Source organism: Callospermophilus lateralis, chromosome 1 (genome assembly GCF_048772815.1).
Source record: "Callospermophilus lateralis isolate mCalLat2 chromosome 1, mCalLat2.hap1, whole genome shotgun sequence".
Taxonomy (NCBI): Eukaryota; Metazoa; Chordata; class Mammalia; order Rodentia; family Sciuridae; genus Callospermophilus; species Callospermophilus lateralis.
The window spans coordinates 207,471,361-207,495,401 of NC_135305.1; the positions used below are offsets into that span (position 1 = coordinate 207,471,361).

General features: G+C 36.3%; 1 protein-coding gene across 1 annotated transcript in view; it reads right to left on the minus strand.

Annotated features, from left to right (window-relative positions):
- The window catches only part of Setd2 (SET domain containing 2, histone lysine methyltransferase), an 84,590-nt gene that overhangs the window by 4,823 nt on the left and 55,726 nt on the right, over positions 1–24,041 (minus strand). The window contains exons 13-16 of the mRNA XM_076844792.2: positions 23,171–23,840; positions 19,644–19,778; positions 16,873–17,012; positions 12,181–12,292 (exon numbers count right to left, since the gene is read on the minus strand). Coding sequence (XP_076700907.1) covers positions 12,181–12,292; positions 16,873–17,012; positions 19,644–19,778; positions 23,171–23,840 — 1,057 coding nt within the window. The remainder of the gene's footprint in view (positions 1–12,180; positions 12,293–16,872; positions 17,013–19,643; positions 19,779–23,170; positions 23,841–24,041) is intronic.

Consider the following 24,041-nt stretch of genomic DNA (forward strand, 5'->3'; position numbering starts at 1 on the left):
AGGATCCAACAGCTACAGCTGGTATTATAGGTACTTCATGCTTTTGTTAGGGAACCAGAGCAGAGAAACTTTTATTAGACTCCCCAACCAATCCCCCATTGGCCTTTCTGTCTATTCCTGTCATTTCCATAAACAGTATGAAGAAGCTGCCCAATTCTCTCTGTCAGAAGTGGTTCCCAAGCAAAGTGACACTCCCTTGGCTTTGGGCTGCTACAAATCGGCTTTCTCTGATTTGCTATATAAGTTTTACACATTTTATGTTTTTCAACTTATTTTCTATGGTGATGGGATACTGGAGATGTTTAGGTTTGGGAGATAGGGTACAAACAACATACAGATACTATTTCTGTTTTCTGGAAATTAAAAAAAAAACTCACTGGTAATTCTATTTTCAAATGTTTGAGATTTAAAATTTTTTTTTCAATTGTGGGGTGTGTTCTACAATAAGACCTAAAGTAGCAAGGCATTAAGAATTATTTGAAGCCAGGCATGGTGGCTCATGCCTGTAATTCCAGTAGCTCAGGAGGCTGAGATAGGAATTTCTCAAGTTCAAGGTCTCAGCAACTCAGTGAGGCCCTATGCAATTTGGTGAGACCCTGTCCCAAAAAATAAAGAGGGCTGGCGATGTGGCCCAGTGCCACTGGGTTCAATTTCAGGTTACCCCTACCTCCTAAAAAAGAATTACGTGAAAAAGACAAGGAAACTTAAAAATTTCACCTGCTATTCTACTACAGATCTCAGTCATGAGTAGCAACAGCAAGAAGTACAGAGAGGGCTTTTAGGTATAACAACTAGCTCAGAGTTCCTCATCCTATGGAAAAGGCCAGAGGCTCAGGGAGGGCACTGTCTACACAGGAATGTCCTGCTTTCCTTTGAATAGGATGTCTTCAGAAAGCTAGATAAATCCAATACAGATTTACTAGATTTCTAATTTAATCCCTGACTTGGTGAAGTTGGGGTGAACTTTAAAAACAGTTATAGAACACTATTCACTGAGCTCTTTCAGGAAGAGGCCCCTATATTGGGCCTTTTGAATGCTAAACAATTACGATTGAGAAAGAAAAAGTTCATATGAAGGAAGCCTAAACTTCCATCATGGAAATCATGAACAACAATAACAAAAAAATCTTGAACCCAAATGAAGTTTTCCTGGAGTACTGAAATTCATGAACCCCATTCTTCTTGGTCTGTCATCTGTAAATGGCTTGAGAAACAGTTTTAGAACACTTATAGGAGCCCAATGCCAAGCCCAGGAGCCGAGTTGGTGTCAAAGCTGAGGATAGCGCTAGTTACTGACATGGAAAACCTTGGGACTGCCCCAAGCATTTTTTAGCATTTCTAACAATAAAAGTAAGTGGTGTTATTCACCTCTCCAAAAGCCTATTGCCCATGAAAAATCTTTTAGTACCAGAAAAGACATGAGACTGGACGAATGGTCCCTAACATGTAACAGGATAATTCACAGGTATCTGCCTGTATAGCAAGTTGCCTCACTGAGATTTAAGAAAACCACCAGATAGCAGGGTGGGACTCTGATACATGAAAAAGCAAAGTGTTCCCATGACCTCAGCAGTAACTAATTTGCCTTTTCTCCATGTTGGCTCATTTGGGGTCACTAGTCAGTGTAACATTTAATGGGAGCCTACAGAAGCAGTGGCCAGAAGGGAGCACACAGTGAAATGAGCACGCAAAAGGGTCTGGCAGAAAGCCAGAGCCTACTGCTTTTACAAACTGATGCTGCTTCTTCATTTGGGTACATTTGGATCCCTGAAAATCTGGTCTTAAAGTGAATCTTGAGTCTTTGTGACTTAGATGGCAATGGCCTTAAGCTTACTGGGTGGCTCTGGTGCCCATGTGCACACTGTGTAATACAACAAATACAAACTCCATCCTTAATCACACACACAGACACAACTAGATCACAAAGTCCATGTGCCCTAAAACTGAGGAGTATGGCCTATTCTAGAAATGGGTCCCAACAAGAGAGAGAATACACTCAGCTAATGTTTCTCTCTCCCTGAATTAATTAATTAAAAAAAATTTTTAAATTTGTTTTTAATTAGTTACATGTGACAGTTCAATTTTCCCTGAATTTAATTAAATACTTTTTGGAACATGAAACCTAAAGGATTACTTAATGAGGAATTATATCTTTTGGGACAGCACACATCCAGAAGGAGGAGCTAAGCCATTAGAAACACTACAGATACAATTCAACCTAAATTCTGAGACACAGAAATCTGAATGTATATTAATTAAAAGGTTAAGAAAGATGATACTTGGGCTGGGGATGTGGATCAAATGGTAGCATGCTTGACTGGCATGTGCGGGGCGCTGGGTTCGATCCTCAGCACCACATAAAAATAAAATAAAGATGTTGTGTCCACCGAAAACTAAAAAATAAATATTAAAAAAATTCTCTCTCTCTCTAAAAAAAGATGATATTGAAAATATATTGCTTTGGAGTTGCATAACAAAATTCTATTTCGCTGAGTACTTCTAGATAAATTAAGGTGCAGCTGAAAACTTTGTTCAAAAAAAAGGTAGGGAGTGGTGAGAGTGCTAGAATAGAAGCAAAAGATCTCTAAAATAAATTCTAACAATAGTATTTCCAAAGTCTGAATTACACATAGGCTCCCATTTCCTTCATTCAGAAGGAAGCAGAGTTTACAGAAACTCAGGAACTAAAGTTTTTTAAAAGACATTACTAGTAGCTGATGTGGTGGAATATGTGGTGGAATGACTTGGGAGTCATTCCAAATTCAAGGCCAGCCTCAGCAACTTAGTGAGGCCTTGTCTCAAAATAAAAACTAAAAGAGCTGGGGATGTGGCTTATTGGTTAAGCCCCAATCCTCAGTATTGCCAAAAGAAAAGGAAAGGGGACAAAAAAAAAAAAAAAAAAAGGATGGGAGGTAGCTTAGCCTAGCTTAGTGGTAGTGCTTGCCTCAGCATGCATAAGAACCTGGTTCAATCCCCAGTAATAGCAGTGCACACATTACTAGGAACCAGTGGGCCTCCTACTCTGTGTATCTGGCCTAAGAGTACTGCAGACCTAGGATTTCTCTCTGGTTCCCCAACTGATGAACAGGTTATCCTGACTGAGCAACACAATCATAGAGATCTGCACTCTGGCTCTGACAATCCCCCTCAAATGTGATTTCTTAGTTCTTCATGACTGGTAAGTGATTTCTATGAAATTATTTTGCAAACTGACCTGACTCCAAAAATGGGATCATCAACTGAAAGAACTCTTGGCCCTGATCCCACCCTCTGCAACTCCCTCAATCCAACACTCTACAATAATTATTTTACTATAATATAGAGAACACTAGTATACCTCATAACTGTTAATTTTAAGCCAGGAGATAGCTGCTCTCAATTGTGCAGTCAGCAATGATTAAGGTCTGAGATTCTCAAAAAGAAGATTTGAACTCACCACAGGATGGATGATGGAAGAGAGTACAAGATGACCAGGAGTAGGGAACAATACTGGAGGAAAACAGAGAAGGAAGGCTCTCACAGGTGCTTAGCCTCATTATCAAAAGCTTCTACCACCACCCAGCATTCTTCAAAGGATTCTCTATCCACTGCATACTTTCCCTTGTTCATTCCATATGCTTCTATGTTTCCAATAAGCACTAATTTACTGTTGACCCAAACCTAGATTTGATGATCTATCAGCTTTTACTATTCTGAATCTCATAGGGAGCTCAAATTCTATACTGAACTTTTCTCCACCTCCTCCATTATTTCCTTTATTTCCTAGAATGAACAGTGGGTTGGTTGCTTCCTGCCACCCCCCCAACCAGGGGTGCTTAACCATGGAGCTACATCTCTATCTCTTTTTATTTTGTATTCTGAAGCAGAGTCTCACTAAGCTACTTAGGGTCTTGCTAAATTGCTGAGGTTGGCTTTGAACTTTCAATCCCTCTTCAGCCTTCCAAGCTGCTGTGATTACAGGCATGCACTGGGCAAACAGTCAGATCTTACTCATGCAAGCTAAAAATGAGGGTTGTGGGTATCCTTGTTTTTTTCTTACCCACTAGTTTGCTAAGTGCTGAATATTGCCTTCTCAAATGTCTTTGCCTGGTTCCCCAATATCTCTACTCTTGAGTTCCACACTTTGCCTGAACCATTATAAGACTCTTCAATCTGATCTTCCTGTCATTGACCCTGTTTTTCAAATGGGCTTGTTTCAGTACAGGGACACACAATCGACTGACTCCCCCCACTAAAAGTATTCATTGGCTCCAAGTACCTATCTATTAATCACATTAGTAGGACAGTAAAACCTCAGAAAATTTAAATCTGACTTACTTTTCCATTTGTGGAGTGGGTGGTCCTAGTGATAGAACCCAGAGCCTCACACATGCTAGGCAAGCATTCTCCCACTGAATTATAACCTAAGCCTTATTTGTTCACCACCCTATATACAAACGAACTCTCATCACGACAAATTATTTTCACTGTTTTCTATATATACTCTGTACTGTTCTGATTTTATGCCTTTGCAAAAACTGCTTTATGTATCTCAAATGCTCAAACCTATTAATTTAACAATAGATAAAACTGTGTTTTTTGTAACATCTCTGATGCATCTTCTTACACTATGATCACTATGTTCCTAAAACATTTTGTGTATACTGTGGCAATTACCCCACTGTATCCTTTTAGATCTATTTTTAGCTAAACTTCCTGAAAACCAGGATCCAGTTTTAATCTCTTTCAATCTGTAATACCTCACACGAGGTCTGTGAATTAATGAAAACTTACAAACTTACTTTATACCTTCAAGGGGATTCCTAAGTGAAGGTCCTAAAGATGAAAAATATGGGACATAAATACCTTCCCCAAAGACATCTTTCTCCTGTTTACTGAAATGTTAGCTCAATGAGGGCAATTGTGAAGTGTTAAGAAGGACAGATGCAAATAAATTCTAGCTATCCAAGTCCAATTGGGACTGTGGAAGAGACTATGGTTTAGAAAGAGACCCAAAGACCAATAGCCCAAACCTTTGCCTTGTGCTTCAGGGCAAGGTCAGGCAGAAGATCAAAGTTCATTTGTTTCTCTATCTGCTTTCTTTACCAAAGGGTTAACAATAAATAATAGAAGACTTTGGTTTGGATTTTTTCATTAGAAATACAAGAAAAGGTAAAGATGACAAATCACAGATAAAAAGTCTAAGAAACTAAGATAGTTTTTTGCAATGTCCAGATAATTTTTTTGTAAGAAGCACATTGACACTTAAGGAGTTTTAACCTTAGGTAACTTTCTGTACAGCCACTACCCCCACCAACACAAAACCATCCCTTACAGATCCTTTGTGTACTGCTAATAGTAACATATAATAGTGCAGCTATTTTGGAAAACTTAAAATTTCTTAACAAGCTAAACATAACTTTATCCAATGACTGAGCAATTCTACTTCTAGGTATTTACCTAACAAAAGTGAAAATATGTGTTCAAAGACTTGTGAAAATGTTCATTCATGTAGCATTATTTATTAATTTATTTATTATTAACAGTCAAATAGCAGAAACAACCCAAATTACACCAACTGCTAAGTGGATAAACAAAATGTTACACATATTTATAACAGAATAGTATTCACTCATAAAAGGAATGAAATCCTGATACATACTATACCAAAGATGAATCTTGAAAACATGCTAAATAAGTCAGTCATAAAAGACTACATACTGTATGATTTCATTTATATAAAATGTCCAAAAAAGGCAAATTTATCAAGAAAGAAAGTAATTAGTGGTTGGGCTAAAGTGGGAACTAACCAAATGGATATGAGATCTTATTGGGAGGATTAAAATGTTCTAAAACCAAATCATGGTAATGTTTGAATAATTTGTGATTTTATTAAAAGTCATTGAACCCAAAACAATTACGTTTGATGCAAAGTATATTATACCTCAATAAAGTTACTGGTTCCCCCTCCCCTTTTTCTTTACTTCTCTAAGCCCTGCCATAGGGCTGGGGTTGGGACTGAGGGGTAAAGTCCTTCCCTGGCATATGTCAGGCACTATATGTGAATAATATACATATAGACATAGATAGATAGATAGATAGATAGAGATACAAACAAGAAAAGGGAAAATGATGGAGACTGGAGACGGTAAAAACAGTGGCTGCCAGGGACTAGGGATGGAACAGCAAGGAGGGAAAGCAGGACAGATAGAAAACAATTTTTAGGACCCCGAAACTACTCTGTAGTTTGTGAATACATGCCATTATACATTTATCAAAACCCACAGAATGTACAATACCAAGAGTGAATCCTAATATTAATTATAGTCTTTGGTGCTAATTATGTATAAGTACAGGTTCATCAAATTTAACAACTGTACTTCTCTGGTACTAGAAGTTGCTATGCATGTTTAGTAGTAGGGGTATATGGGAACACCACAGTCTCTTTTCTTTCTGCCTCTAATCTACTTTCTGCTCAATTTGGCTGTGCCACAATAGAACTAAATATTAAGACTATTTTTTTTAAAGAAGTAAGCTAAATAACTTTTTCAGACAAACAAAAACAGAAAATTCATCACCAGTAAATCAGAAATACTAGAACTATTAGAGGGAATTCTTCAGGCTAAAGGAAAATAATTCCAGATGGAAATGCAATTGTACATGACACAAAAATAGCAAGAGCTATTTCTCATGAAGTTTTAAAAATTTCTTTAACAGTTAACAGACTCTGTTGTGGTACTGAGGATTTAACACAAGGCCTAATGCATGCTAACCTGTGCTACCAATAAGGTACACCCCTAGCCTCATTAACAAACTTTAGAGCTGAAAACAGTAATATATACTGGGGTTCATAACATAAAAAATAAAATTAAGTTTATACCATAAGTAATTTTAAAAAAAGTGGTATATGATACAACGGTAGGCTACAATGAGATAAATACACATATTGTAAATCTTGGGTCTCATAATACCTTTGCATTCTTGAAACATTGAGGACCCCAAAAAGCTTTTATTCATGAGAAATATCTATCAAGATTTTTTATATTATAAATTAAACTCAAACTGGGAATAAATAAAATTTCAAAAAAACATTAAGTGGCACAGGCTTTACATTTGCAAAATCCCTTATGTTTCACTTAATAGAAGAAATGTGAACGTATGGGAATAACAAAGGCATACAATGTTTCGGGAAACAGTTTTTGACTCATGGCTCCTTGAAATGGTCTTGACAACCCTAGAGGTCCTACACCAAATTTTAAGAACCACAGCCTTAGAGCAACCACAAAAAACTCAGTAAAACAAAGAGGTATAGCTAATAAGCCAACAGAAAAGAGAAAAAAATAGAAACCTGGAAAATTTTAAACCCAAAAGAAACGAGGAAAAAAGAGAAACCAAACTAATAGTATTTTGCTATCTATTTTCTTAATAGGCTTAAAGTCAATACGTTTTATATAGCTAATTCTGGGCTTAACTTTGATACATTTAGATATGTAGTAAATGAGAACAATTTTTCACAGAATGCTAATTACCACACCCACATTATTTTCCCATGGCTGTCTCTGTGAATATTCTATCACTTTAGTGCACTCAGCCTTTCTAGAATTTGTGAACTCATTTATTATCACTAACTCTAGGGCATGTTAGAAACTATATTCTTGCCTATAACATGTTACTTTTTGTATGTTCGGATGTATAGACAGATGCACACACAATGAATCAGTGAAGGAAATGAGACCCAGTCCCCATAAATAGGGCATTAAGCTGCTGGCCTTGTCTACTGTTTGTTTTCAGAAAATGACTGCTGAGTGATATAGTTACACAGTGCTAACTGTGCTTCAATTCTGTTAACTTTCTAGGTTCTCATCTTACCAAACAGGACACCATTTCATTCAATCCTTCATTTTTTGCCTAGAAGTGTTAGAACAGTGCTTTCAAAACTTTTAGTTTTCACAATTCTGTTAAAACAAACAAACAACAACAACAACAAAACCAGCAAACAATGGTTAGCTGGGCACAGTGGCATACACCTGGAATCTCTAGCTACTTAGGAGGCTAAAATAGGAGGATTGCAAATCTGAGGCCAGCATAGGCAATTTAGCAAGATTGTTTTAAATTAAAATAAAAAAGGACTGGAGTAGACTGCCTCAAATGTGCAAGACCTGGGTTCAATCCCCAATAACACAAATAAATAAATACTAAAATAAAAAAGTATTTTAGCCCCCAAAAGTAAGTTAAAAAATCAAAAACATTACTTCATCCTCTTTTTCTATGGAAAGGTGTTACAGAAAATGCACAAGAAAAATATCAGATAATCTTTAGATCCTAGAACAAAACTCCCTGGGTCATGCTAGGGCTGGCCAGATAGGAGACTCAAAAGGAAAAGCTTCAAGAAGGTAAACTCTTATTATTCAGAGCCTAATTTACACATTACCGTCTCAAGTTTTCTTCAATTTCCTTTTAATATTGCATCTTCCCCCTCTATAAATGTCTCTAGCCCTTAGAGTCAAAACTGTAATTAACCACTAAACCATATAATAATATATACTTTCAATCCTACTGTTACGGTATAGATCCTAAATGTTCCCCAAACACCATGAGTTGAAGGTTTGGTCACCAGTTGATGATATTGTCAGGAGGTAGGGTCTAATTGGAAGAAGTTAGGTCACTGGGGAGTATGCCCTTCAAGAGTATGCTGGGAACCAGCTGCTTCCTCTCTAGCTTCCTAGCCACCAAGATATGAACAGCTTTGCTCAACCACGTGCTTTCCACCATGATATTATACCTTGCCACAGGTCCAAAACAATGGGGTTAAGTGATCATAAACTGAAACCTATAAACACCATGAGCCAAAATAATTTTTTTCCCTTTTAAGATTTTTATCGGAGATATTTGCAACAGAAAGTTGACTAACGCACTTACCATCCTATAGGCCCTAAGAGCAATAATCTTGTCGCATACTGCTTTTGTATCCCCAGGTTTCGGTGTTTATGTTAAATAGGAACTCAAATGTCTGATAAGTAACCAAAAATGTAAAAAAAAAAAAAAAAAAAAGAGTGGGATTAATCTCATGTCTGTATGATTTGAAATGTGGTTTTGGACCCAAAGTTAAAGTTAGTAGACAATGATTAAAGCATTGTGTTTTGGTTGTTAATACTTCCAATATTCTACCCCCCCAAATACACATGCACCCACAGAAACAGGACAGAGATCAGAAATAACCTGATAAATATACAATATACATACTCTGAGGAGTGTGGATATAGTAAGGTTTTATGTCTATACTTCTCTTAATAGTCAATCACAAACAGTAAGTACTATAACTTAGTCTTAAATGTGTATGAGAACTGCCTAGGGACTTTAGATTCTGATCTAGGAGGAAGTATGAACTAGGGATTGGGATTCTGCAGTTTTAATGTGTGCTTCTGGGCACTGAATAGATTCATTGTGAAGTCCTTAACTCCAATTAGTTCAATTTCTATAGTCTACCACCACCAAGAGTTTTTAAAATGCAAAGTCAGATCATGTTACCAAACTACTTTAAGGATTTGCCATTACTTAGAGAATGGAGTTCTAATTGCTTAGAATAGCATGAAAGGCTGCTCTTTTACTTGGCTGTTGCTGCTACTACTACCACTGTGTGTGTTTTTTTGTTTTATATTTTATTATATCTTTTGGTACTGGGGATTAAACCTAGGGGTGCTTTGTGACAGGCACAGTGAGTGGCACCCATCTGAAATCCCAGTGACCTGGGAGGGTGAGGCAGAATTCTAAGTTTGATGCCAGCCTCAGCAACTTAGCAAAGCCCTAAGCAACTTAGTAAAACCCTGTCACAAAATAAAAACAAAACAAAATAAAAGGAGCTGGGGAAGTGGCTCAGTGGTAAAGCACCTCAGGGTTCAATTCATAGTATTAAAAAAAAAAAAAAGAACCTACTTGTGCCTCACCACTGAGCTATATTTTTTCTTCTGAGATAGGGTCTCACTAAGTTAACCAAGTCAGGCCTGGAATTTGCAATCCTCCTGCCTCAGCCTACCGAAAGCTAGAATTAGAGGTGTGCATCACTATACCCAGTTTTGGCTTCTATTTCTCAGTTCCTACTTTGTGTTTGACAGTTTTGATGAGCCAGATTTTCATACAAAAAAAAAAAAAAGGCTTTCCTCTGAACATTAAATAGCATTAGTAGACTATATGCCTACTTTTCATTTGCTTTGAAAGGCCTAACTTAGTAGACACACATCAAACCAAAAGACTGAATCATAATTAATGAAGTACCCATGAACTAGCTTGGCTTTAAGCAGGAGATATGGTCTCCAATGTGACCATCTCTGGCCCCAGAGCTCAGCTAAACTGTTGCACCACAAATTTCAGTCCCTATTTTTTTAAAAGATATACCTAACATAGCTATAGAAGTATGGAAAGAGGAAACTGTATATTGTGTTTATCTGTTTTATTTTTGTGGTGCTGGGAATTGAACCCAGGGCCTCAACATTCTAGACAAGAGCTCTACGACTGACCCATATCTCCAGACCTTGTTTGTTTATAAGTTTATACATCATTTAAATGGCAATTGCTTAGTAGTCCTGGACATATTCTAAAATGATTCAAGAACACATGATAGCACAACAGCTGGAGAAAAGCAGCTATGTGATTTAAGTGAATCATTTGAAATCTTATCAAGTTCCATGCGGATTTAACTTAATCTTGTATATTTTTTGGCAAATATCCAGTACACGGTAAAGAAAGAAAAACCATTCCTCCAAACGTTGATACAAAAGAAAGTATGAATCTGCTTCTATTTTACTTATCTTTCACTCCAGCTCTTTCTTCCCTCTTCCACCTATCCCTACTAATTTAATTAAATGCCTCTTTTTTTTTTTTTAAAGAAAGAGTGAGAAAGAAGGGAGAGAGAGAAAATTTTAATTTTTTTTAGTATTTGGCGGACACAACATCTTTGTCTGTATGTGGTGCTGAGGATCGAACCCTGGCCGCACACATGCCAGGCGAGCATGCTACCACTTGAGCCACATCCCCAGCCCTAAATGCCTCTTCTTATTTTGAAAATAAAATAATATTATTCAATAGATTTTATAACATAGAAAAATACGGTCTCATTCAAGATACCTCTTCCAACCAGGCGCGGTGGCACATGCCTATAATCCCAGCGGCTCAGGAGGCTTAGACAGGAGGATTGAGAGTTTAAAGCCAGCCTTAGTAACAGTGAGGGCTAAGCAACTCAGTGAAACCCTATCTCTAATAAAATAGATAACTGGGATGGGGATGTGGCTCAGTGGTTGAGTGCCCTTGTTCAATCCCTGGTATCAAAAAAAAAAAAAAAAAAGATACCTCTTCCTTGGAATCAGTTGAATCTTATTATTAAGTGAAAAGAATAAAGAGTTGGTTTAATTCAGTCATGGAATATTTGATTTATATGACCTCTAATGCCAATTACTATCTTGTCAAAGGTGGAGATGAGAAAGTTTTCTTTCCTGCTTTGTTCTAGTATTTTCATAGTAAATTATTTGTACTTCAAATCTTAAAGGGGGTGGGGGGCAGCCTTATGTTGCTTTGGTGAGTTTTTAAAATGTAATCAGTTTGGGGCTGGGGTTGTGACTCAGCAGTAGAGTGTTTGCCTAGCACACATGAAGCACTGAGTTCGATCCTCAGCACCACATAAAAATGAAATAAAGATATTAAAAAAAATGCAATTAGTTTAACTTCATTCTAGATCCAACAATGTCAAAATACAAAATCATTAAATCATACCATCCATGTAAGTAAACATTCAGTTTAAAGAGCCAAAACACATGTGGCAAGAAACCATCTATCCATCCATCTCACCATGAAAAATATAGTAGATCTACATGAACTAAAAAGTTAGGATATGCTAAAAGAAGTTATAAAAGCATGAATATTATGACTGCCTTAGGGCTTCTCTTGTTGTCACTCTTTGCCTTCTGTTACTGTTATTAATGCCATAACACATTTTCATGATTGGTCTATTCAAAACTCTTTACACACACACATACATATCCCTTAAATAAGTAAGTAGCTAGCATGCATCCGAGTCCTTCAAAGCTAAAAATAAAAGAGGGAGGGGGACTTTCACATATTTTTTAGAATAAGGGGAAAAAAAAAAGAAATCCCAATAGCCATGTGATCTTGGCTCTCAAATAGTCAGAAACATATGTAAGCCACACTCACCTTCATGGGGTTTTCATCATATGTTGGGGTTCCCAGGTCCATCTCAGCTTCATGCTCAAGGCTGGCATCATCTCCTGGGCTTTCCCAAGTAGGAGGATCCCACTGAGTCTGCCTAGAAGGAGGTAATAACAGCCATGACGTCATGGCTAGAAAACAGAGTACCTCAGCATAGGCATCTCTGTTCATATATACATAAAATAGAAATGCAATAGGATGCAAAACAAGTCAGCACCATGAGATTGAGACAATTCTGGTATCTTACCATCAGTAATGATTCTAGCTGTTTAGCCTATCCTATTTCTGTGGAAAATAATATGTTTAACACTGGCTAAGTGTTGAAGACGGCAATAAAGGCAAACATGTTGTGGGCCACTCATCTATTGGTTTGTTTTTGGAACTGGAGATTGAACCCAAGGGCACTTTATCACTAAGCTACATCCCTAGTATCCCCAGTCCTTTTTAAATTTGAGACAATGTCCTGTTAAATTGCTTAGACTGGCCTTGAACTTACAATCCTCTTGCCTCAGGCTCCTGAGTCACTGGGATTACAGTCCTGTCACCTCATCCAGATCTCACCTGACTCTTCATTTCTGGAAATAGGATTTAGCAAATCCTAAAGAATACACAAAGTAGGTATGCCTATGCTACCCCTCTGCAGGGAAAGCTATCAAGAGTGCTTATACCTAATATGTACTTTGAGAAAAACAAAAAAAATCAGAACACAACCCTCAAAATCCTTGATCATGTGAGAAACCTGTTCCTTGCTTTGAGTCTTCTTGTTTGTAGTTTAATGACTGAAGGTGTAAAAAAGGTATACAGGTTAAAAACTTGTGTCTTCTGCTAAAAATATTCAACTGACTGGAAAAAGACTCAGTTGGCCCTGTTAACTCAAAGAATGTTTATAGTTGTTTTGAAAATAAGCAGGCAAAGATTTTAAGCTAGATCTATAGGATAAAAATTGGAAGAAAGGACATTCACATTCAGGAGTCTGAAGCCTACTGTCACAGGTAATGTTATAAGCGTAGTCATTTCAATTATCAAAAGCCTCTAAGAAGATATCAAACCAATCTGGCAGGTCAGTAACGTCATTATAGTTTTCTGTTTTCCTACCACACCAATCTTTAATCAGCAACACTAAACACATTTGATATAAAACACTTTTAATGATGATTGTGAGAAGAGGCTTACATCTGATCTATGGAACTTCTTTTAAAAATAGTTAAGATGTTTACTGTAATAGGCTCAGCATTAAGGTGCATGACTGCAATTCCAGCAACAGGAGGAACTCCAGTGAAACCAGCCTTGGCAACTTATCAAGACCCCATGTCAAAATAACAGATAAAGGGATTGGGGATGTAGCTCAGTAGTAGAATGTTCCTAGGGTCAAACTCCAGTCTCTCTCTCTCTCATGCAAAAAATAACCCAAAACACCACCACTACTGTAATAAATGAACCATAAGCAGCTATGTGTTTTATTGTGGAAACTGAAAAGATATAAGGTGAACCTACGGGTTGGGGGGGAAGTACACTATAAATAAGAAATACAACCCTTTTCATTTTTATTTATTTATTTTTTAGTTGTAGGTAGACACAATACCTTTTTTTTATTTGTATGTGGTGCTGAGGATTGAACCCAGTACCTTCCACATGTGAGGTGAGCACTCTACCACTGAGCTACAGGCCCAGCCCCCTTTTTCAATTTTTAAAGAATGATAGTATGGTAAAAGCTTTCTTTGGTTTTGAAAAACAAAGTTCTAATTAAATTTGCAAGCAATGACTTTTAAAACCATTACAAGTGAGAACCTAATGAAGGCTCATTTTATAAAGATATTTTAATGGGAGTAATGAACACTTTTCTAAGCAGTAAGCACAAAGGGAAAACATGCAACCAAATGAAACATTTAAACTTCTTTATTTTATAAGACATTACAAACAAAAACATTTGTAATATCCTTAATTAAGAGAAAAAACAATGTGGACAGAAAACAAGCAAATGTCCAAGCAGTAAGCACAAAGGGAAAACATGCAACCAAATGAAACATTTAAACTTCTTTATTTTATAAGACATTACAAACAAAAACATTTGTAATATCCTTAATTAAGAGAAAAAACAATGTGGACAGAAAACAAGCAAATGTCCCAAATAACTCATAAAAGATGCAAATTGCCAATAATCTAATGAAGATGATCCCATTTCAATAACAGAGTTGGAAATAAAATTATTTCTCACTTATTAAAGTTACAAAATGAAGAGGTGTCATAAGGAAGATGGCACTTTTGTACTTTTTTGTGGGAGTCTAAATTTGTACAAATTGCTTCTAAACATGGTAAATGGACAAAATTCTTCAATGTAAAATGTGCACCTAATTTGCCTAATAATCCCACTTTTAAAAATCTACTCAGAGGGATGGAACTGGGGCTCATGGTAGAGCACCTGCCTCACACACATGAGGCCCTGGGTTTGATCCTCAGCACCACATAAAAATAAATAAATAAAGATGTGTCCGTCTACAGCTAAAATATTTGAAAAAAAGAAGAAGAAGAAGAAGAAGAAGAAGAGGAAGAGGAAGAGGAAGAGGAAGAGGAAGAGGAAGAGGAAGAGGAAGAGGAAGAGGAAGAAGAAGAAGAAGAAGAAGAAGAAGAAGAAGAAGAAGAAGAAGAAGAACAACCACCACCTACTCAGGGCTGGTCAGGTAGCTCAATGGAAGGGTGCTTCCCTATCATGTGTGAGAACTGGAAAAAAAAAAATCTATGAGAAGTAGTAGTAAGATTAGTGTTCTTAGGGATGTCCAACGCTAGAGTAACATAAAAAATGTAAAGATCTACCAATCAGAGTGGGTTAAATAAAATTTGGTATAGTTATATATAAAATCAAACAGGAGTTAGTAAACTTTTTTTTTTTTTTTTTTAATAAATAAAATATCAGAGTGACAAAGTATCTTTGATGTTCTGGGCCATAAGGTCTCTGTCACAACTACTCAATTCTGCAACTATAATGTGAATGCAGCCATAGATAATTCCTAAGCAAAGGAATGTGGCTGTGTTGTAGAAATAAATAAAGGTCTATCAATACTAAAAAAAATTAAAGGAAAAAAAAACCACTGGGCAAGATTTGCAGACACTGCAACAAAGTATAAGTAAGCATATAATGTAATTCTTTTTTGGGGGTGGGTGGGAGAGAGTTATTTATACTTATGTGGTGCTGAGGATCAAACCCAGTGCCTCACATGTACAAGGCAAGCGTTCCACCACTGAGCCACAACCCTAGCTCTAATGTAGTTCTTTTGAACTTTTTGTTTTGAGCCAGAGTCTCACTAAGTTGTCCAAGCTGACCTCAAACTTGTGATTCTCCTGCTTCAGCCACCAGAATCACTGGGATAATAGGCACGTACCACCATGTCTAGTTAATAACATATCTATATATTAGTTGATAAAAAGTTCTGGAAAATAGATTAGTAAATACAGGCTTGAGGCACTGGGTTTGATCCTCAGCACCATATAAAATAAAATAAAGACATTGTGTCCACCTATAACTAAAAAAAAAAATATTTAAAAAAATAGATTAGTAAATAAAGCAGACTATAAAACATGCATCATAACAATTATCATAAGATTATATATCAATAAAAAAAGCTCAGAGACCTACATAAAAATATATACCTAAAGAGTTTGGGGGGGTGGGGCTGCTGGGAATAGAACCCAAGGCTTCAGAAATGCTAGGTACCCCCTCTACCAAGAAGCTACACCCAAGCCCTGTCCAAAGATATTTAAAGGGGTTATCTCTGGGTAGTAGTCTAATACTTTAGTTCCTTCTTAATACTCTGTATCTGTTTAAATAAGCCTAATGAATTTGGAGAGATACACACACACACACACACACACACACACACACACACACATATATAAATATATACGAGTTGTCAAACTATGGCCCATGGATCAAAGCTATTCTACCACTCTACTACCTGTTTCTACAAAGTTTACTGGAACATAGTCATACCCATATACATATATTGTCTATAACTGCTTATACAACATTAGCAGAATTGAATAATTATGACAGTAATGAAGACTGGGCATGGTGGCATATGCCTATAATCCAGTGACTCAGGAGGCTGAAGTAGAAAGATCACAAATTCAAGGCCCTAAGCAACTTAGTGAGACCCTGTCTCAAAATCAAAAATAACAAAGGGGCTAAGAATGTGACTCAGTGGTTAAAAATTCCTGGATTCAATCCCTGGTAACCAAAAAAAAATTACTTGGACACTAAATATCTCTGGCCTTTACAGAGAGGTTTTGCTCATGATCCCTGATAGGTATAATTTTAGATGAAGTCACTGCCATTTTTTAAAACCCCTTAGTTTTCTCCAAAAGAGTCTTACAGATTAAAAGTGTATCAAGGGCTGGGGTTGTGGCTCAGTGATAGAGCGCTTGCCTAGCACCTTCAAGGCCCTGGGTTCGATCCTCAGTACCACATAAAAATAAACAAAACTATTGAAAAAAAAAAAAAAAGAAAAAGTGTATCAAAAACAAAGGCTAAAATCTAAGGTCTGACATACATTTTAAAACATGATTCTATTAATTCACTAGCCTTCCAGCACAATGGGCAGCCAATAATAGAACTCCCTTATTGTGACAGCTTCATCAAATAAGAATGAGCAGATTTGGGGATACCCATATAGCCTCTCTTACCTTGTGATCACATGGTAGTAATAAATTTTCCCTTCTGGATCTCGGGCCGTCTTCCAGTTGGGAGGTAAGACAATGGTTTTTGGTTTGGGAGGAGATGGGGGTGGCAGATCCAGCAGATTATTTGTCACAACCATTTCAGGCTAAAAACACACACACACGTTTTTGATCAGTGACATCACTTTCAATTTGGTTCAATCATATAAAATAGCCCACTTAAGTAATACTTAAAGATGTATATATAGTTCCTCTTTAAAAAAAAAAAAAGGGCAAAAGAAAGGTGCAATCAGGGAAATGGATAAAGATATTACATATTAAGAGCTTCAGGAAAAAAAAAGAGCTTCAGGTATTTATCAGAACTGGCAGTGGTTCCAAGTTCACCACGTTTAAGATATCACATTAAAAAATATTTAGCAGCTTATCATCTAGAACAGTATTTTCCAACTTTAAAAAAAAAACAGTATTAAACGGTATATAACTTCAGCATACTAATTAGCTGAATAGGATTTTAGATAGATTTCCATATTCAAAACTGATTAGCTGAATAGGCTTTTAGATAGACCTTCATCTTCAAAACAAAAACAAAAAAACAGTCTGAAAAGCAAATATTTATCCATTATATTTTTTCTGTAGGTCTGAAATTTTATAATACTCCTATTTTATTTATTTATTTTTATGTGGGGCTGAGGATCAAACCTAGGGCCTTACCTGTACTAGGCGAGCGCTCTACCACTGAGCCACAACCCCAGCCCCCTGTTTTTATAATCTTAATGCTGTATTTCGAAAAACATAAAAACATTATAATCACTGTAATGGAACTGAAGTGTTTCCCAAAAATTCATATGTTGAAACCCTAACCCCACTCAGACTGTATTTGGAATATGTACAAAACAAGGATGTTCAAAGATCTACGTTTCCTTCAAAGTGACACATTTTATTTGAGTATGAGGTCTCTGGTTCCATCTTTAACTGCTGGAACAAAGATAAAGCTGAAAAAAATTATTATTCATTAATTGGCTTACACGAAAGAAACAACGAAGTATATATAATTCATATGGTGTTTATATTAGTCTTCTGGGGCTACTATAGCAAAATACCACAAACTGAGTAGCATAAACAACAGAGACTAATTTTCTCCCAGTTCTGGAGACTGGAAGTCCAGGATCAAGGTCTCTCTGCTTGGCTTGTACATGGCTGCCTTCTTGCAGTGTCCTCACATATTTTTTTTTCTAGAAGCATCCTGTTTTAACTTCCTCTTCTTGTATGAACACTCAGTCCTACTGTATTATAGGTCCCTACCCTTATGACCTTATTGAACCTTAAATAACTCTTCATTAAAGGCCTTATCTCCAAATACAGTCAACAATGAATTATAGGGAAACACTTTAGTACATTACAGTGATTATAAGGTTTTTATGTTTTTCAAAATATAGCATTAAGATCTTAAAAGCATAGTTAAAAATTTCAGACCTGAAAAAAAGTACAGGAAAAAAAAACCATAATGCATAAATATTAACATGCTATCACATTTGCTTTTCAATATTTTGTTTTTGTTTTGAAGATAGAGGTCTATCTAAAAGCCCATTCAGGTAATCAGCGGGGTACAATATTTAGTACTGTTTTTCTTGTTTTTAAAGTTGAAAACAGTGCCACTTAAGAATTTTCAAATCATTTGGTACTTACTAAATTACTAATTCTTCTTCCACTTGAAAACAATTCTTTTCCTCACCCAATTCTAAAAGATTTTATCTGTACCTTCCATAACACTAAACTCTTGACTACTTTTAACCTTATTCATTATGACTATCATCTTTATTTGGAATGTCAGCTTATAAGAACAGAAATGAAATTTTCATATTTAAAATGTTTAGAAGGGCCCAATTCAGAGAAAGTACTCAAATACCTCCTGTAAGTACTCTCTGCATTACTCTCCAATTGCTTCACATACAATTATTTTTATTCCATCTCTGCTAACTATGGTTTAAAGTCACCATTATTTGCCAGATTGCTAAAAGAACCTTCCCCAGAACTATCAAGTGTTCTAAATTTGCTAATTTGATGTTACTCTTCTGTTTAGTCTTTCAATTGCTTCCCATGCCAGCCTCTTATTTCCCATTTTATCCCCAAACAATAATACTTCAAGATTTCACCAAAATTGTTGATATATATTGTAAACTATCAAAAGGTTCTTTAATTATACAACATATACGGTGAAATATGCCACATAATTCTAAACCCCAGCCTAGTTCATGGTGCCTCCATGGATTATTATCATATTCTAGTACTCAGTAAATGCCAATAGGTAGACAGTCTAGAAAAAATTCATCAAGGATTAAAAATACAACATGAGTCATGGTAAATAACAAAAAGAATCCTAGGAGATTATATATATGTATATGTATGTGTGTGTTTGTGTGTGTATCAAAACAAATGAATTTCACAGAATTTTTTAAAAAGTTTTTTTTGACAGAATGGTTGAGTGCATACTCTTAGGAAAATCAAGTGAAATTGGTGACTACATAAAATAAAATACAAAGAATAAAGTGAAAACAGAGGGCAGAGGGAGCAGGAGGAGGGGGAGGGGAGGGAGAGGGAGGAGGGGGAGGGAGAGGGAGGAGGGGGAGGGAGAGGGAGAGAGGGGGAGGGGAGGAGGGGGAGGAGGAAGGAGGGGAGGGGAGGGGGGAGGAGAGGGGGAGAAGAAGAAGGCAATGACAACCTTCAAAAAGGCAAGGTAGATAGCCAATGAGAGTTTTAGCAAATGAAATATTTCTTACTGGTTGTAAGGGCTGAGGCTGCCCTGGTGTAACTATTGTAGTCACAGCAGCAGCTGGCTGTACCACCACTCCTTGTGGGTGAGCTGTGAAAATCTGCTGTCCCTGGATATACTGAAGACTTGTCTGGGCATAACTCTAAAGATAAAATGAAGAAATTATAAATTTATACTTCTCTAATAAAGCAAAGCAATAACTGACTTCCAAGTTGTCATGATCTTTTTTGAGGGGGCACGGGGCTTGAACCTTGGGGCACTTAACCACTGAGCCACATCCCAACCCTTTCATTTTTAAAAACATTTTATTTAGAGGCAGTACCTTACTTGAGCCTACTAAGTTGCTAAGTCTGGCTTTATAGGCATGCACCACTGAGCCCAGCTCATGCATACATTTTAAAAAAACTTTTCTTGTGTATATTTGGATTCAAATGTGTAAAACAATCTTTTGTTGCAAACACAAAAGTGTCTTTTTGAATAAATCCCTATTCATTTACTTTGATTTCACTTTATTATATGAAACAGAAAACTTTTTTTTAGCTCATATCCAATTTTTTCACTTTCAAATGAGACTAGAGTGAAGAAGCTCTACTGTGATATTCAAGAAAAAGCTCCACGTTGCTCTTTGCAGAAAGCCTTTTTGCAAACAACTAGTAATAACAGGTTGTTATGACTAGATATGGCTAAAAGAAGTGATTCCTAGAATAGGAAGTAAGATGATGATCAAATTTTAAGCTAGTTTTTGTTGTTATTTTTTGTAGTCTATAGAAATAAGTACCAAGTCTATGATTTAAACCTACTCTATGATTATTTTCAATCATAGAAATCCTGCTTAAAAAATAAGTGACAAGAAGTTTGAAAAATAACTTTGCTGTATTAAGAGGTGGTGAGTGTCAAGGAGTTTAATGGATACACATTCTGTGTTTAAGAGTAGATTTTAAACCTATGTACTGAGATTCTACCAGAAGCATTAATTGATAAGTACTCCAAATAGAAAACATAATAATTTTAATTGATATCAGTAAAAAAAACCCCCAAAGGTAGTTCAGAAGACCAATGTAGTTACCTAAAAGGATTGTGAGTTAGTAATTTGTGTGTGTGTGTGTGTGTGTGTGTGTGTGTGTGTATAAAATCCATGGCCTCCTGCTCTCTACCACTGGGTTACATTTCCAATCCCCAAATAGGTCCCCTCCTTTTTTTAATTGATAAATTTCAATAAATTTCTCCTGCCTTAGCCCCCTGAGTGTTGGGATTACAGACATGTGCCAGTGCGCTGGGCTGTATGAATAATTTTTGAGAGGACACAGGAAAAAGGAAAATAATAATACTTGATACAGTATACTGGAATAGCTTAATCTACATAAAAAATAAACCATATCCAATGTTACAGCTGAATTATCAACAGAATAATATTACAAGCTCAGGAAGAAAAGTACATATTTACTCTTTTATTAGAATGAATTGCTTTCATTTTAAGATATTTAACATAAGATCGAAATTTTTTTTTATATATCTTATAGAAACAGTTAACCCCCACCTAATTCCTATCCCAAAGTCTAGGAACTTGTAAAATCAAAAACACTTAACAATACTTGATGTATATCCCAAGGATAATTAGAAGTCAGTACAAAAGGGGTACTACCAGCAAAGATTATTAAACAATGTTTTAAAAGTTAAAAAGTATAACCTAGCCAGGTGTGTTGTCATGCACATCTATAATCCCAGCAACACAGGGGACTGAGGCAGGTGCATCACATATTCTGGATATCTCAAAATTTTAAAAATAAAATTAAAAAAAAAGGACAAGGGATATACGGTGAAGCACCCCTGGGTTTAATTCCCATTACAGGGGAAAGGGAGAGAATTTGTCTTACATGATCGGATAGTTAAGCAGGGCTCATCATGCAGACATTTTAATTTTAAAGAGTATTGATTACTGTAGAATAAAGATATGGTTTCTCTAGCATAAAGACTGGCTCCCAATGTTAGCTATGAAATAACTTCTAAACTGAAATGACATTATCTAGCTTGGTCATCATGCCCTGAATTTATGAGAAGAGGCTCCAAATTCTACCTGTTTCTAAAATGCAAAAGATATGTTTAAAGGATGATAATTTACCATCAGGAATAAAACAGGAAAATAATTCCCAAAGGAAATGGCAAAAGATATTAAATAATATCAGTGATTGAACTAGTAATCACACAACATTGCAACATTCATTAATAGATATGTTGTTGTTTTTGTACTAAGAATTTTACCCAGGTATGCTTTATCACTGAGCTAAATCCCTATCCCTTTTTATTTTGACACAGGATCTCATTAAATGGCTAAGACTGGCCTTGAACTTGCAATCCTCCTGTTTCAGCCTCCTGAGTCACCAGGATTCAAGTATGTATCACCATACCCAGCAGGAGATACATTGTTAATGAACATTTTTTAGGGATCTATTATTTTATCTCTCTCTATTCAAGCTAGTTAATAATCATATGCTAACATCAAAACCAATAATAGTGATATCTACTTTTTTTTTTTAAAGTACTTATTAGGTTTATATAAACCAAAAAGGGGAAACTGGTTTGCAGTCCAAATGGAATACTACAGAAGATGTACATAATTTGTAAGACATATACAAATATCATGTATTTGTTGAATTTATTTGTTGGCAAAAATCCTGTAGCAAATGGTCTTGCCTGTTCAAACATCTTGAAATTACATAAAAACTTATTTTTCAAATATAAATACAGCTAGAAATATTTTTAAATGTGATTTAAAATATGTTTAAAATGTGAATTACAAAAGAAAACAAAGTTTAGTATGTTGTAGAAGGAAAAATCTCATTGTTCTACCCTACTTCTGGGGGGGAAGTCACTATTATTTTATTATATTTGAATCACTTCACTGTGTAATGTAAAAAATTATAGTCTAAGCACTCAATTTTTTGAAATTATTTATAACTTTTTAAGAATAGGCCACTTATTAATATCTCAAAACCACTATAAAACTGAGCTTTTACGCTGATGTATGTTAAAAAATGAGAAAATCACTTTCTGATTAAACATTTGCTCCAAATGTCATACTCATGATATACAGATAACTGAAGCTCTAGCTGAGAGCCTGACTGAAATTTCATGGAAGATTCTGATCTAGAACCACCCAGTTAAATTACTTCTGAATTCCCGACCCATAGAAACTGTAAGATAGTAATAATTAGTTGTTGTCTTACATTTTGGAGCAATATTTTGCATAACAGATAATTAATATATATATATATATATAGTGTGTGTGTGTGTGTGTGTGTGTACGCAATAATCAGTATATTATCATTGCTCTAGAGACTGGTGTTATATATAGCTCAGAGGTAGAGCACTTGCCCTAGCATGCATGAGGCCCTAAAATTAATCTCTAGCACTGGAAAAAAAATAAACATCTATATCTATAAGCAATCAATGGCAGGATTTCTCCCCTTGTACCAGATTTAATTAACATCCTATAACAAACTGTAAGACAGAAATAGAGGTTCCAGAATTAGTTACCTGTACAATTGGTGGAGTTGTCTGTGAATAAGGAGATGTCACACCATAGACAGTTGGACATGTCTGCCCTTGATAATATATGGTTGCTTGAGATTGTGCAGGAGAGTACTGCTGTTGTACACTGACAGATTGTTGGTTTGAATCCCAAACACTATAATTCTGTCCCTGGACTGGGCCTGGAGCTGGTACTGGCATGACAGCAACAGTGGAGTCCTGGTGTACCACACCATCACTCTGAGCCACATACTGTGAACTGGAAACTTCCACAGGGGCTGCTGCATGTGGTACCACTGGCACTGGTGGAGGGGCAGCAAGGGGTTCTGTAGAATGTCCCACCAAGGGCTGAGCATGATCATAAGGAGCAGGAGAACACACAGGTTCCATGCTGGGTGTGGGCAGGAGCACCTTTCCAGCATTAGGGTTGCTGGGATCCACATATGCCTGCATGGGATAACCTGGTGGATAGCCAGCAAAGGGGTGATGAGGGGCATTATAGCCAAGAGAGTCATAGGGCAGCGGTGATGTCATTCCCAGGTTCTGCATCTGTTGCTGTTGTTTCTGAGCCTCCCGCTGAGCCACCTCTTGTTCAAACAGCTTCCGGCGTTCCTCTGTAGAAAGTTTACTACGGTCTTTAATTCGTACTTTCTTTTTAGAAGTTGGTGTGTCATATCTAGAATGAAAAAATAAGTGGAAGACAAAGTTAGTCACTAAATTGTGGACGTAATCAAAGCATTATTAGATATTATGCCATTCATTATTCAACCACTAACCATAACAACTCCATTTGGCACTGGTTAAAAATCGTATTCAAAATTAGTTAAGGAGTGTTGCACACAAAACCTCAAGAAAATCAATACTTAAATGAAAATAA